Raw genomic sequence first — 13633 nt, 5'->3', positions numbered from 1 at the left:
TGCCTATAAATATCTGAAGGGTGGGTGTCAGGAGGATGGGGCCGGGCTCTTTTCAGTGGTGCCCAACGCCAGGTCAAGGGGCAACGGGCACAAGCTGGAACATGGGAAGTTCCACCTGAACATGAACATGAACAGCCCCTTTGCTGTGCGGGTGCCAGAGCAGGGGCACAGGCTGCCCAGAGAGGCTGTGGGGTCCCTTCCCTGGAGACATTCACACCCCGCCTGGACGCAGTCCTGTGCCCCCTGCTCTGGGTGTGCCTGCTCAAGCAGGGGGTGGGACGGGGTGAGCTCCAGAGGTCCCTGCCAGCCCCCACCAGTCTGGGATTCTGGGATTCCACAGGGGAAGACTGCAACCACCAACTCAGTTGAGGGACAAAAGAACTACCCCTCCGCTCCTTTTGAGCATGTGCAGTGAATTAAAATCATGCTGTAGCTTTAAATTTAAGCAGAAGAAAATACAAGCCAACGGAAGAAGAGGATACTCAGTTCAATGATTATGTATTAGATGGGTGTGGTGTGTTAAGCCTCACATATAAATGTTAAAATGAACCCCAGTAGGTGTGCTTGATTTGTGGAAATATTTCACCCTGCACCTGGCACCAAATAAAGTAACTCCTGCTCTTTAAAATGCCCAGCATTGAGGAGTTTTATTCCTGTTTCTCAGTGATGGGTTGATATTCCGAAGAAAGTGGAAGTTTCTGCTAAGCAATAACGATGAACTGCATAAGCCTGGCAAAACAGAATTCAGCAGCCAGAGAAAGGAGCTGAGAGAGAGGGAAGCATTTGTTTTACGAGTCTATCCTTGAAGAAATGAGAGACTGATAAAAGGGAACATCCCACCTTAGAAGATGCCGAGAGCTGGGTCATAAAGTATATATTTAAGGAGGATGACTAATTGGGACGTCGATAAGAACAAGAACTAAGTGTCCTTTAGGTGAACTATCCTCATTATAGTACTAAAATCACACCCATAGGCCGGAAAACCCCCTGCGCAAAAAAGGAAATTAATAAAATAGCTCTGCTCTGTGTGTAGCTTGGCATTTTGCACGCTGGGCGAACAAAACCGCTTTTTGGAGAAAAAAGGTGGCACCCGCCTGCTGCACAGGGTGCCCCTGGGTCTCTCACAGGGTCTCGCCATAAAATCGTGGAATTGCTGAGGCAGGGGCTGCTCGACGTGCTGCAGGTGGGTGCCGAGAGACGATGGGTTTGGTTCCCGCCTGTCTAAATCGTGCAATTGTGGAATCGTTGAGGTTGGAAAAGAGCTTTAAGATGATCAAGGTAGAGATACGAGCGCGGCAGGTGCTTCTGGTGGGTGTTTCATGTTTGTGCAGTGTCTGGCTTTGGCTCTTCCCACAGGGGCCTGGGAAGGAGGCTTCGTTTTCCAGAGTTACTCCAGGAACTCTGAAGGAAGGGGCATCGTGATGACCAAGGATCATAGAATTGTTGAGGTTGGAAAAGACCTTTAAGATCATCGAGTCCAACTGTTAACCCAGCACTGCCAAGCTCACCACTAAGCTCAGCACCACGTCTACATGGCTTTGAAACACCCCCAGGGCTGGTGACTCCCCCACCTCTCTGGGCAGCCTGTGCCAGGGCTTGACAACCCTTTTGATGAAGGAATTTTTCCTGATTTCCAGTCTAACCCTCCCCTGACGCAGCTTGAGGCCATTTCCTCTCGTCCCGTCACTGGTGACTTGGGAGCAGAGACCGACCCCCCCCTCACTCCAGCCCCTCTCAGGCAGCTGCAGAGAGCGAGAAGGGCTCCCCTCAGCCCCCTCTTCTCCAGGCTAAACCCCCCCAGCTCCCTCAGCCACCCCCGAGCACACTTGTGCTCCAGACCCTGCCCCAGCCCCGCTGCCCTTCTCTGGACACGCTCCAGCCCCTCCGTGTCTGTCTTGTTCCGAGGGTCCCTGCCGTGCTGCCAGACGTGCCCCGAGCAAGCGCGTCGTGACCGCATCGATCCAAAAATAACTCAGAAGGAGTGCAGGGATCCTATGCTGGGAAGTTGACAGCAGGTTTTATAAATATATTTACATTTGGGCTTAAAATGCTGTGTGGCATTTTAATGACTTACATCTAAAATTACTACTTTGCAGCAAGATGTGATCCCATCGGAGCCGGCGGGGTGGAACGTCTTGTAGGACCAAAATCCCATTTTACTAGATCACCCTGAAGCAGCATCACGTTGCTATTTAATTTCACGCTGCCTCAGCGTACCGTGACGCATCAGATTGTCGACACGTTACAGCCAAATAGCAGCGTGGCTGAGGTCAAGTCTTAATCGCCTTGGATGCGATTCATCCGATGAGATGCGCACGTCCACATCTGTGCTGGCTGTCTAGACTCCCCTTATAGTCACTGGAAAGAAAGAGGCGCTTCCAGGGCATGATTCATCTCATCCTAAAGTAAATGCCTAAATTAGGTCAGATGAATTGTACCCTAAGAGTACGTTTCTCTCCGGACTCTGAAGGGAGCTGAGCTGCGCCATCCGTGGCAGATGTTCACACCAGATATTTACAGTACGCTGAGATAATTCCCACCCTCTGTGTCACGGTAAACAATTTTAAAAGCTGTTTCAGCCAGCTGACATTTTTAAAACCCGTCCCAACTATTAAGTCATGAACTGAAAAAACTTAACGCGAAAGTTCCCTGAAAAACTAACGCTTCGTCTCGCTTTTTTTATCTCTGTAGTTGCTGATATTGGAAGATCTCGAGAAACTAATCACACGCGTAAGGCTACACCCCTATTTCAAAGGCAGACCCACCCCGGCGATAGATTGTGTAACGGTATAGCTGGTCCCGTATCAGAAGATTGTGAACAGACTTTAAAACTGGGAGAGGTTTGGGGTTTTTTCTTCTTTAAATAAAAGATGGCTTGAGGGGGGGGGGGTTGTCTTCATGATTTCTAAACGTTAATGTTTGTGTTTTCAAGCTTTTCTTTACACCCGGGGGACTAGAAGCTAGAAAAGAAAGACAGTTTTTTCTTTTTCTTTACAAGGAAGCCCACGTTTCTCTAAAACAAGATTTAAGGGCTCAAAGGAAAACTGGGGGCAGCCCGATTTCCGTAGCCGGGCTCCCCCAAGTCCTGCCCTCAACAACTGCACAGCGCCCCGGAGCGAAGGGAGCTACCCCCAGCACCGGGACCCACCTCCCTTCCCGACAGGGCTGGCAACTCATCCCAGGCACGGAAGGATGTGGCTACCGAGGGATCCCACGTGTGGATCCACAGGACACGGTGTGATCTAGGCAGAGGCCTGGGAGAACGACAGGACGAGGGAGGCGTCGCTGGCCGGCTCACGGGGTGCGGGGTGGACGCCCCTGAGAAAGCCAGAGTCGGAGCGGTGACTCAGTTCATCTTCTGGCCCCTATTTCTGACTGCGTTTAAACCGTGTTAGTCCAATGAAGACCCCGGTAAGGAGGACTCAGTAGTAATTTGAGGCTCTTCTTCCTGAGTTATCGGTGACTCATCAGTAGAAGGCTTGCAGCGTGTCCTTCGCTTTCTGCCCGGAAAGTTCTCCACGCTTATGGCCTCCTAAATCTAACTCGGGATTAAGTCCTGACCGAGATGATCAGGCCTGCAAGCTTTAAAATCTCCAAGAGGGACAAGAGCAGAAGTCGGTCAGCCTTCGTCACGGCAGAGGCGGGCGATGCACCTCTTCCCCAGCAGCCTGGTCCAGTGGTCTGATTGTCGTTAGGAATCAAATCCCACGTCTCGATTCCTGTTTGATTCCCTCCGGCTTTTCACGCTGCGGCTGTCATTTCTTACTGTGACTTCTCATTCTGGTGTCCTCCACTGCCTTTAAGATTGTTTTATTACCTCACATTTTCCTGCAGAAATCCTCATATGCAGAAACAAAGTCATCTCTCCTTTTTGATGAGCTAAAGAAACTCTGAGCTCTTTAAGTGCCTCATCAAAGGCCTTTTCTCCAACTGTCAGACCATTTTCACAGGTTTTCTTTCTTAGTTCTTCCAGTTTTTCAGTCTTTTAAAAATATTGACACATCGCAGCTGGATACCCTGCTCGCTCCCCAACATTTTACACGAGGTAAAAATCCTCTCCTGATCTTTACTTTCCTGTTTCAAGGTTCCCAATCCCACTGCTTTGGTTTTTGCCAACACTGGAGATGGTTAGCTGCTTTTGCCCGCTGAGACAGCGCAAACGAAAGAACCTTTCTGCCCGGGTCTTGTCTCACTCGTAACCTCGGCTACGAACGGGCGTGACCACAAACTCTCTATAAAATCAGGTCTTCGCCCCGTCCCCGTTTTGTACAGCGGTAAATAAAGTGTCCTGAGAGTGCTGAATGCTTGTTAATCGTACCTTCAAACTCTACCAAACGCAGAAAATTAGGAGAACGTGATACTTATTAACTAGCTTTTTGGCTGTAGCCTTGTTTACCTCTTTGTCACATGCCCCAGACAGCAGAGGAGTTCAGGGGAAGATGACCTTGGTATTTGGACAAAGATGAGGGAATTTTATTAGTCTGTTGGCATATCGATCATCCCACCCACAGCCGCGGCCGCTGCCAAGTCACGGACACTGTTTTGGTGCTGGTTTTAGCTAAAACCTTTGTGAGTCCCTTGAGAAATGCCCCTGGAAGAAGAGCTGGGATGGCCTGGAGAGCAACCGACGCCTCGAAGGAGCCGGAGAACAACCGATGCCACGAAGGAGCTGGAAGACTCTGTCCTCGAGCCATCTGCCTCGTTCAGGGAGGTGAAGTCAGGTGGAAGGAATCTCGCCGGCCAGGACTGTGTGGTTTTGCCACAGAATTGGATGTTTTTCCTTGGAAATGCACTGTGGTTCAAACCCGAATTAACTGGGGAAGTCCGCGGCTCGTGTAACACGGGGAATTGGATGGTCTTTCCTGCGAGAGGTGGCCTGCTTCCACCTGAGCCGCAAACCGGGCATCAGGGAGGATTAAATTAAGGCTTGAAAATATCCAAAGGGAATTCCTAACTCCAGCTCTGCCCTGGGATGCCGGCTTTGTTGTAGGGCGGCTGGATTCTGAGCCGCTATCCACACTGCTGTGAGTCCCACTACGGAAACACAACGAGACTCAAATGCCCGTTGGGAGTCTCCCTCTTCCCGGCATTCCACCCAAAAGTGGTAACACCACCAGAACCGCCCCCCCCCCCCCCCCCAAAAAAAAACCCACACCAATGTATAAAGGCCTGAACCCTAATCCTAGATCCTGCAAAAGCCCAGAGGAGGGCGGTGATGACAACTGGAGGTCTGGGAGGAGAGCCCAGCAAACCTGCGCTTGGTCAGTGTGGTTCAAAAGAAGAAAACATGGGAGTTTTTTTAACCGTTTCCTGCTGGGAGCGGGGCAGCAGCCGTCCCTTGCATGCCCGGGCCATGGGTGAGGGTTGCGGGTGCACCAGATCTGGCACGCAGGCCTACAACGGGGTGACTCGGCCAGGATGGGCGGAGGAGCAGGTCAGACAAGCCTCTCCCAGGAGCAGCGTTGGTGGTGATGACCGCTCTGAGGGAGGACCGTGAGGCGGCCTGAGCTCCCACGGGCGGAACTGGGGAAGCCCTTTGCGGTTGGGTTGCGTCCCTGGTGGCGTGCCGAAGGGTGGAGGACACGGAGCTGTGTGCAGGAGCCGAGGGGAGAGGGAGACGCAGCATCTCCAGCGCAAGGAACCCGCTGGGTTCCCACACAACCCCGTTCCTACAGCCGCTCTCCAGAGCGCAGCCCTGTGGCGGACGCCCGGCTGACAACACCTAAACCCAGAGCCCTCGGCTCCTCCGGTGAAACCACGTGGATATAACCGTGCACCGACCAGCCCCGTTGTCCGGCTGGCACGGGGCGTTCGCCAACCGTTAGGCAGCGGCTCTTAACCTCGCCAGGGTGGCTATAAATACCCTCGCGCTCCGCGAGCGCTGCCAGGAGGTGTCGAAAGGGAAAAGCGTGAACCTCCCCTGCAAAATCTGAGCGGAACAAACCAAAACTGACTCGGCACCTGCAAATCCCCACTGCGGTTGAAAGTGCGGGACCGAGGGAGGAGCAGAAATCCCGACACCTGGAGGACTTGTGAAGAGCAACCCGTTGTGTGCAGGATTTAATATAGCGATGAGCAAACGCGTCCCGGGGTCAGCAGCCGGGGGCAGAGGAATGCCCCCAGCTAATCCTCCAGCCCCACAGCTCTCTATTTAGGGAAGCGATGGCCGCGTGGAGCCGAAGGAGGCCCCTGCGCTCAGCGTCCTGGCATTCCTCCACATCCCAGCTGGCTGCTTTCCCAGCCCTGCACCCACTCCTCCCCGGCCGCTCCGGGGCGGCCATCGGCAAAACCCCCACGGATCGTGACGGAAAGGGTTGGGCAGAGCTGTGCCCCCACCCAGCAGGCGCGGCGCCTGCCTTGAGGTCCACAGGGCCAGCTAAAAAAAAAAACACAAAACCATAAAAGAATCGGTTGTGAACCAGGAGAAGCCTCTTGCCGCTCCTCCGCCCTCCCGTGCCGTGTGTCGAGCCATCTTCGTGGGCTCGGCGGCGGTGCTCGGAGCGGAGGGATGAGCCGGAGGGAAGGCATTCGGGATGGTGATCTAAGGGAGCAGCAATGCGAGGGACCTGCCAGCCCCGGGGCTGCTGCTGAGCGTACGCCCCGTGAACGCTGCCGCCGACGCCAGCCAACTCGGACGGGGAGAAATGTCCTTGTCCGAGCACGGCGCTGTAACCGAGCACCGCCATGAGTGCCGGGGGGGCACGTGGAAGGCGGCTGAGGATGGGACGGATGCCTCGAGACCCTGACCCGGCACGCACAGGCTCCCAGGGGAAGGTGGGGCGCTGCCCCGTGCAGCCCCTGCTGCCCGCCCGCCTTCGGGGCTGCCCGCGGGCACGGTGGAGGGCAGGCACGGACTGGGAGTGTTAAATGCAACTGGTTGGGACTGGGGTTTGTTTGCTTGTTTTTGGAGGAAGAAAAGAGGGGTTTGCTCTCGATGAGCACAGCGGCACCGAGGAGGTGCACGTGGCCGGCAGCCCAGAGCCCCTGTTTGCCCCTTTAGGCCCCAAAACTCAGAAAAAAACCATAAAAAATCAGTGACTTTCCGCGCCTCGGTCTCTTTGAGCTGCTGCTGCCAGGATGTGATGGTGCCTCAAATGCAAGACAAACTCCAACCGGCTGTTAACGCCGTCCGCAGGGCCTGCAGAGCTTGAGCGGGGCTGCGGGAGGACAGCGGCGGAGGCGTCCCCTCCCGGCGCGGGACGGAGGGTCCCTGCCTGGGGCGAGATGCTGTTCTGAGGCTCTTTGAGCGTGACGCAAGCTGCCTCTCCTCGCGCCCGGGTGTTGGATTTTCCCAACTCTCTCCGTCTCCTGGATCTCTGCTACTTTGGAGAGCTTTAGCCAAAATAAAAAAGGGGGAATTCCTGTTCCCGGAGCAGATTGATTTAATTAAAGCCATTTAAATCATTAAAGCAAATCTTCAGCTAACTCAACAGACCAAGAAACCTCAAATTAATTCCATCCTTTTAATCGTGGTTTGCATTTGTTCATTTTAACCATTTCCCTGCAGAACGGTCTGTTATCAGGGAGCGGTCGCCGGGACGTGCCTGCGCCCCAACGCGAGGACCTCGCGCGGAATCAAGTACCCCGAGGACAACCGTGTGTCCCCCAGGTGACCTGTGGGGGCTGAAGCGGCCTCTCGGAGCCCCGGCGCAGTCCTGGCGCCGGAGACTTCGCTGCAGGACATCCCGGACCCGAACTATCAAATCCAGGAGGCCAGGTCCTGCTCGAGTCCGCTCTGGCTCTGGTGCTCTGAGCCGAGGAGCAAGGGCAAAGCCGGTCCAGTCTCCCTCTCCTGGAAAACCAGGACCTTTCCCACTGCCCAGAAGGTTTCGGCTCATCTCCGGCTCTCGGTCACACACTGCCCTCGGTCATCCGACCCTGGAGAGCTCTTCTTTGCCTTGGTGGCTTCCAGCTCACCCCTTTGCACCGCCCGTGGGGAACATCCCGTTACCGCTGCAACTCCATGAACTCAGCGGCACCCAAATAGCTCAGCGAGTCAGGGTGACGAGCGCACCCCGATGCACGGCCCGCCGCGGGGGACCCCTCGCAGCGCCTCGTCGCGGAGCTTGTTCATTAAATCACAGCCGGCCCTCTCAATCCTTCGGATGATCTTACCGGCCGGGAAGTTAAAAACAAGCTGCTCTCTGCCCATAAAAAGCAAAGGGCTTTCGGCGTGGAGCCGTCAAGGCAGAGGGATCTCGCGGCGCATGCAAGCAGTGGGAAATGCTCCCGGCAGGACGCGCCGTCGGAGGGGAGACTCACACGTGGCCGGCTTTGCGCCTGGAGCCCCAAAAACGCGGCTTAGTCCCAGCCCCTCCCTCAGAGGGGCTCCTCTCAGAGGTTTTGCAAAACACACTCAGAGCTTTCCTGCCTGACGTTCCGCTCCTCTGTGTCTGGTCCAAACATGCTCTTAGTGCCTGAAACGTGGTTTTAGGAACACAGAAGCGGTGGCATCCGCTTGTTTTTCAGACGGTCCCAAACTCCCAGCTATCCGGTGCCACCGGGACCGGCTACGGAGAGCTGCTCCAGGCAAGGCACGGAGCCACACCGCGGGCGCCCGGCAGCCGCTCGGCTCTCCAGAGAGAAGCCGTCCCCTCCTGGCTGAGGAAATCAGGCTCCCGACACCAAAACCGCCTCCGAAATCGGCAGCGGAGCCCACCCGAGGAGCCACCCGGGGGCTGCAGGGGGACGTCGTTCCCATGGAGAGCCATGTCCTCCAGGCGGGAGGAGGAGCGAGACCTTGCGAGAGACACGACCCAAGACGTACAATTGTGGATCGAATGGGTTGGTTAAGGCCGGTATTTTGCAAAACTAGACCATACAAGGCCAACCCCGTTGGCGCCGCGTGCCTGCCGCCTGCGCGGAAACACGCGGCGACGCCGTTCTCCTCACCTTCCCGGTGCCTGCCGCCCCGCGCCGGGGACGGCCCCGCTGTTCCTCAATTTGGGTCACTTTTGCAGAAATCAACACTTCCCTCCTCCCCTTCTTCCTTCGCCGCCCGGGACCCCGGCCTCAGGCTGCTGCCAGCGTCCCCCCGCGCTCCGTCTTTCTGTCCGGCTGTGGGGTCCGTCTCTGCCGACCCGATGATCAGACGCCGGCCACGATGTCGGCGAGCGGGTCCGCCAGGTTCTACCTTCAGCAGGACCGCAGCCGAGGTGGCGGGAGGCAGCTGAACGCCGCCGCCACGAAGGGCTTCGAGGCACGATCGCCGATGGCCGTCAGCACCTGGGGGGAGGGTATTTGGTTTAGAATGCTTGATTTTGATGAATATTTGCCAGCACGTGCCGTGCTGAGGTCTGACGGGGACCCTGCGACGTGCAAGTTACTCGCAAGGAACTCCCTGCTCGGAGACGCCGAAAATGTGGCCGAGAGCAAAAATTTCGCTGTGGGAGGAGACGTTTGAGCGAGCGAAAACCTAAAGTTTCTCCTCCCGATACTGAAGTATTTTGACGTGGAAATACTCGGAGGAAGGGGAGCGGGAGGTTTTATTCAGGGTCGTCAGCGTGTCGCGTTGCCTCCTACGATTCCCTCTCCTTTTGCCTTGTCCCCATCTGGTGACCGCGGCGTATCGGCGACAGAAGGGTTCCTGGCTGCGTATTTGGGATGTAACATGGGTTTTTGGAGAACAAACCTTCTGGGTAAGTACCGAACACTCGCGTTTCTCCTGCCACCCAACCTCCGCCATCAGACGTCCGGCGTGTCCGACCGCGGGGCTTGATTTTTGGAGAAAGCGGCCGACCTCCTCACAAAGACGCCCCACCGCCGCGAGGGGACGGAGCTTCCACAACCCAGAGCTCTTCAAGGTCAACGGGGATTGAAAAGAGAAAAAACACAAGGGATTAAAAAGGTGGAAAAGTCTCAGGTAGAGGTCGGAGACCACGACTGCTCGTACCACGTCTCCTCTCGGCGGCTGGGAAACCACGGCGACTCACCTGGACCACGGTCCCACCGAGGAACCGCCTCCCGCCGAGGAACCACCTCCATCGGCAAGTCCCGCTGACCGGGAGGCGCGGGATGGCGAAGGATTCCCTCGGCTTTCTCCGAACCGCCCGCTCGGAGCTGCCGCAAGAGAACACGAGACGTCAAAACCGGAGCGCAAACCGGCACCTCGGCGCCTCTCCCCGGGGCACGGGGCTTTTGGATGTCGCGGCTGCTGGAGCGTCTCCCACGCCGCTTCGGTTTTGGCCGGCCTGAGGGCGCCCTGGCTGACGCTGCGGGAGCCGGCCGACAGCGGGGAGCCGAGCTGGGCTCCCGGCCACGGAGGAAAACCCCTGGAAACGGGGCGGCCTCGTGTTCTGCCCAGACTGGCTGGGAGTGGGTCGGCCGGCTGGCCCGGCGTGGCTCCGGCACCGCTCCGGCACCGCTCCGGCTCCTCGGCAGCGCATCGCGCTCGCGCCAGAGCTGGCTCTACGGGAGGAAGCCGCCAAATTAAGATGTGGAGATCGGTCTCTGCTGTTTTACTCCCCCCCCCCCGTAATTAACTAAAGACAAACAACGACGTGATTTGAGGCAGAAACGCGGAGGTGGGAGCGCCACCGGGTTTTCGGAAAGGTTCTCCCTCTACCTGTGGCCAAAAACCAGCTGAAAGAACCCAAAATCTACGCGGCCGCTATCCGGAGCGGGGCGGCTGGCCGGGAGCCCGGGAAGCGATGGCTCCGAGGCGCTGAATGCCCAACTCCGGGAAAGCCCGTCCGACGGCCCTTGGCGGAGCCGCTGCGGCGTCGGCAGGGCTGAGTGCTCCCTCTCACGGCCGCGAGGCCGTCCCGAGGAATTTGAAACTCAGTTTTTTCATCTGGGAATAGAAAAGAAATAGAAAAGAAACCACGAGGCGGAGAGCGCTGGCAGAGGGAAATCGGTGCCAAGAAGGGTTTTGTTTCTCCGTGGAGAAATCCAAGGCTGAGCCGAAGGCCCGGCGCTTCCCGGAAGGCGGCGGCGGAGGGGAAATGCTCGGCCTGTCCCGTTTCCTTCCCCTTTCCCCGAAATCTCGGCCGAAAAGCTCGACGCCGGCTCATCGGTGGGGCCGCCGCCTCCCTCCCGCGAGGGGAGACACCCCCCTGGCGAGGCTCGAGCGGGCGCCGAAGCAGGACCCTCGAGGAAATACCCCATCGGCATCCCCGAAACCGGCGTGTTTGGGTGCCTTTTCCGGTGCGGGAAGGGAATTCGGCCGGGATGCGTCGGGAAGACGCTCCGAGGGCTGTAGCCGCCCCCCGCCCCCCCCCCCCCCCAACCCCGCGGCACAGCGGGGCCGAGATTCCCGGCCGAATTGGCCGTTCCTGGCTGGTGGCCCCGGATCAGGCCCTGCCCCGCGGCCGATCCCCAGGGATCTGCAGGTTGATCCCAGAGGCGGCTCCCAACGGATCCTCCAAGGGCTGCCTCGAAGGGGCGCAGCGAGGAGGGGAAACCCCACCACCCCCCGGGGAGGGGGGCCGGAACGGAGCAGCAGCCCGGGCGGCCCCTGCCTCCGGGATCTGCCCCCCCCCGCCCCCCCCCCCGCCGGGAATCGGCTGGGATCTGCTCCCCTCATCCACTGGGGTCTGCTCCCCTCCCCCGCATCCACTGGGATCTGCTCCACTCCCACTGGGAATCCACTGGGATCTGCCCCCAGGGGAATCCACTGGGATCGCGCCCCACCCCCCACTGGATCTGCTCCCCACCACTGGGAATCCACTGGGATCTGCCCCCCCCGCCGTGGGAACTGGCCCCCCCCGCAGCAGAGGCCAGCTCAGGTTTAAGTCGGGCTTAGGCGGGCGACCGGCGGCAGAGCCCGACGGCCTGGCGGGCCCGCCCCCCCTCGCCCCGCCCCCCCCTCGCCCCGCCCCATCGCCCCGCCTCCGCGTTGCCTGGCAACGCCCCCGGGGCGGGCGTGCCTCGCCTGAAGGGGCGGGGGCGGCGGCGGGTGGGTGGGGACACCCTGAGTGACAGCGAGCGCGGCCAATCGTACCCCGGCAGGGATCCCCGCCCACTGCGGGGATCCCCGCGCGTCACGTGGGGCGGGCGGTGGGCGCAGGATATGCAAATGTATGCAAAGCGTATGTTAATGAGGTGGTCTGGCGGTAATGCCCGGGGGGGAGCGGGCACACGTCACGGGTGACACCGGTGGGGGGGGACCGACGCACGACTGGGGGGGGACGACACACATGGAGGGGACACACCCACGGGGGACACCCACGGGCCTCGCCCCCGGGGCGGGGCGGTGCCGGGGGCGGTCCCTCGGCCGGCCACGCCCCCGCCCCCGCCACGGCCGGCCCCGACGTGCGGAAGCGCTGGGCAGCGGCGGCCGCGGGGCGCAGGTGAGTCCGGGGCCGCGTGTCCGGGATCCCCCGTGGGCAGGGGGGGTGGGGGGTGGGTTGGGGGTCTCGGGGCGGGGGGGGGCCGGGACCCGAGGGTGGGTGCCCGAGGGCGAGGGGGTCCCCGTGGGGAGGGTCCCCGCGGGGTGGGTGCCGCGGGGTGCGTGCTCCGCAGTGGGGGCCCGCGGGTCGGTCCCCGTGGGGGGGGTGGGGGCTGTGGGTGCCGTGGGTCCCGGCCGGCAGCACCCACTCAGGGGCGCCCACGGCACCACGGGACGCGGCCCACGCGGGAGGGGGAGCCGCGGGTTGAGGAAGTGTCCGTGTGTCCATCCGTGGCTCCCCCCACCACCACCACCCCCCGCGCACAAACGCGTGTGCGCTTGCCACCGCCGGGGAGGGGACACACACGCCGCACACGCGTGTGCGAGCGGTCACGCGTGCACCGGGTGCGTGGGGGGTCGGGGTCGGGGGGGGGGTTGGGACCCCTCGCGTGGCTGCCGTGACCCCCCCTCCCCCCCCCCCCCCCCCCCCCCCCCGCCGCTCCACCGGTGGGTCTGTCCCCTCCCCCCGCGCGGGGGTGGGGGTCTGGGGATGCCCCGCGGGGAGTCCCGTCCCCCCCGTGTCCCCGCCTAGTTTTGCTTCCCCAAAGCAGCCGCAGCTTCTGCTTTCGGGGGGCGGCGCGCGCCCCACATCCACGTGGGGCGGGGCTCGCGCGCCCCCACGGGGCCGGGGGGCCGTCACAGCACACACCTGTCGTGAGCCCACTCGGCCTCGGCCCCGTACTCACGCCCGTGTCACGAGCCGGGCAGGCCTCGGCCCCTTCTCCCACACCCGTGTCACGAGCCGGGCAGGCCTCGGCCCCTTCTCCCACACCCGTGTCACGAGCCGGGCAGGCCTCGGCCCCCTTCTCCCACACCCGTGTCACGAGCCGGGCAGGCCTCGGCCCCTTCTCCCACGCCCGTGTCACGAGCCGGGCAGGCCTCGGCCCCTTCTCTCACTGCCCGTGTCACGAGCCGGGCAGGCCTCGGCCCCTTCTCCCACGCCCGTGTCACGAGCCGGGCAGGGGGCCCTCGGCCCTTCTCCCACACCCGTGTCACGAGCCGGGCAGGCCTCGGCCCCTTCTCCCACACCCGTGTCACGAGCCGGGCAGGCCTCGGCCCCTTCTCCCACACCCGTGTCACGAGCGGGCAGGCCTCGGCCCCTCTCTCACGCCCGTGTCACGAGCCGGGCAGGCCTCGGCCCCTTCTCCCACACCAGTGTCACGAGCCGGGCAGGCCTCGGCCCCTTCTCTCACACCCGTGTCACGAGCCGGGCAGGCCTCGGCCCCTTCTCCCCACACCCGTGTC

The 13633-nt window shown here is 60.3% G+C and overlaps 1 protein-coding gene across 3 annotated transcripts; it reads right to left on the bottom strand.

Moving 5' to 3' along the window:
• Positions 1-7358: 7358 nt before the first annotated feature.
• LOC142051951 (uncharacterized) lies at positions 7359-11208 on the bottom strand. 3 transcript variants are annotated; one of them, XM_075081758.1, is made up of 4 exons: positions 10603-11208; positions 9933-10059; positions 9416-9796; positions 7359-9225 (listed from the first exon to the last, which is right to left on the bottom strand). In XM_075081758.1, exons 1-3 carry the CDS (start codon positions 11010-11012, stop codon positions 9416-9418), a joined length of 918 nt encoding a protein of 305 aa, XP_074937859.1. In that variant the 5' UTR covers positions 11013-11208; the 3' UTR covers positions 7359-9225. The 3 variants fall into 3 exon arrangements, 2 of the variants coding, with proteins under 2 accessions (XP_074937859.1, XP_074937860.1); XM_075081759.1 differs by having other exon boundaries at positions 9632-9796; XR_012658677.1 differs by having other exon boundaries at positions 7359-9586; positions 9677-9796; positions 9933-11208.
• Positions 11209-13633: the final 2425 nt, after the last annotated feature.

The sequence above is a fragment of the Phalacrocorax aristotelis genome, chromosome 1 (assembly GCF_949628215.1).
Source record: "Phalacrocorax aristotelis chromosome 1, bGulAri2.1, whole genome shotgun sequence".
Lineage (NCBI taxonomy): Eukaryota > Metazoa > Chordata > Aves > Suliformes > Phalacrocoracidae > Phalacrocorax > Phalacrocorax aristotelis.
This window is presented reverse-complemented; position numbering and strand designations above follow the sequence as displayed.

Coding starts and splice junctions, on each gene's coding strand:
- LOC142051951 (XM_075081758.1), bottom strand. CDS start 11,012: ATGAGCCGGCGTCGAGCTTTTCGGCCGAGATTTCGGGGAAAGGGGAAG. Junction 10,060..10,602: donor CCGCTCCGGATAGCGGCCGC/GTAGATTTTGGG, acceptor CTCTTGCGGCAG/CTCCGAGCGGGCGGTTCGGA. Junction 9,797..9,932: donor TCGGTGGGACCGTGGTCCAG/GTGAGTCGCCGT, acceptor TTGACCTTGAAG/AGCTCTGGGTTGTGGAAGCT.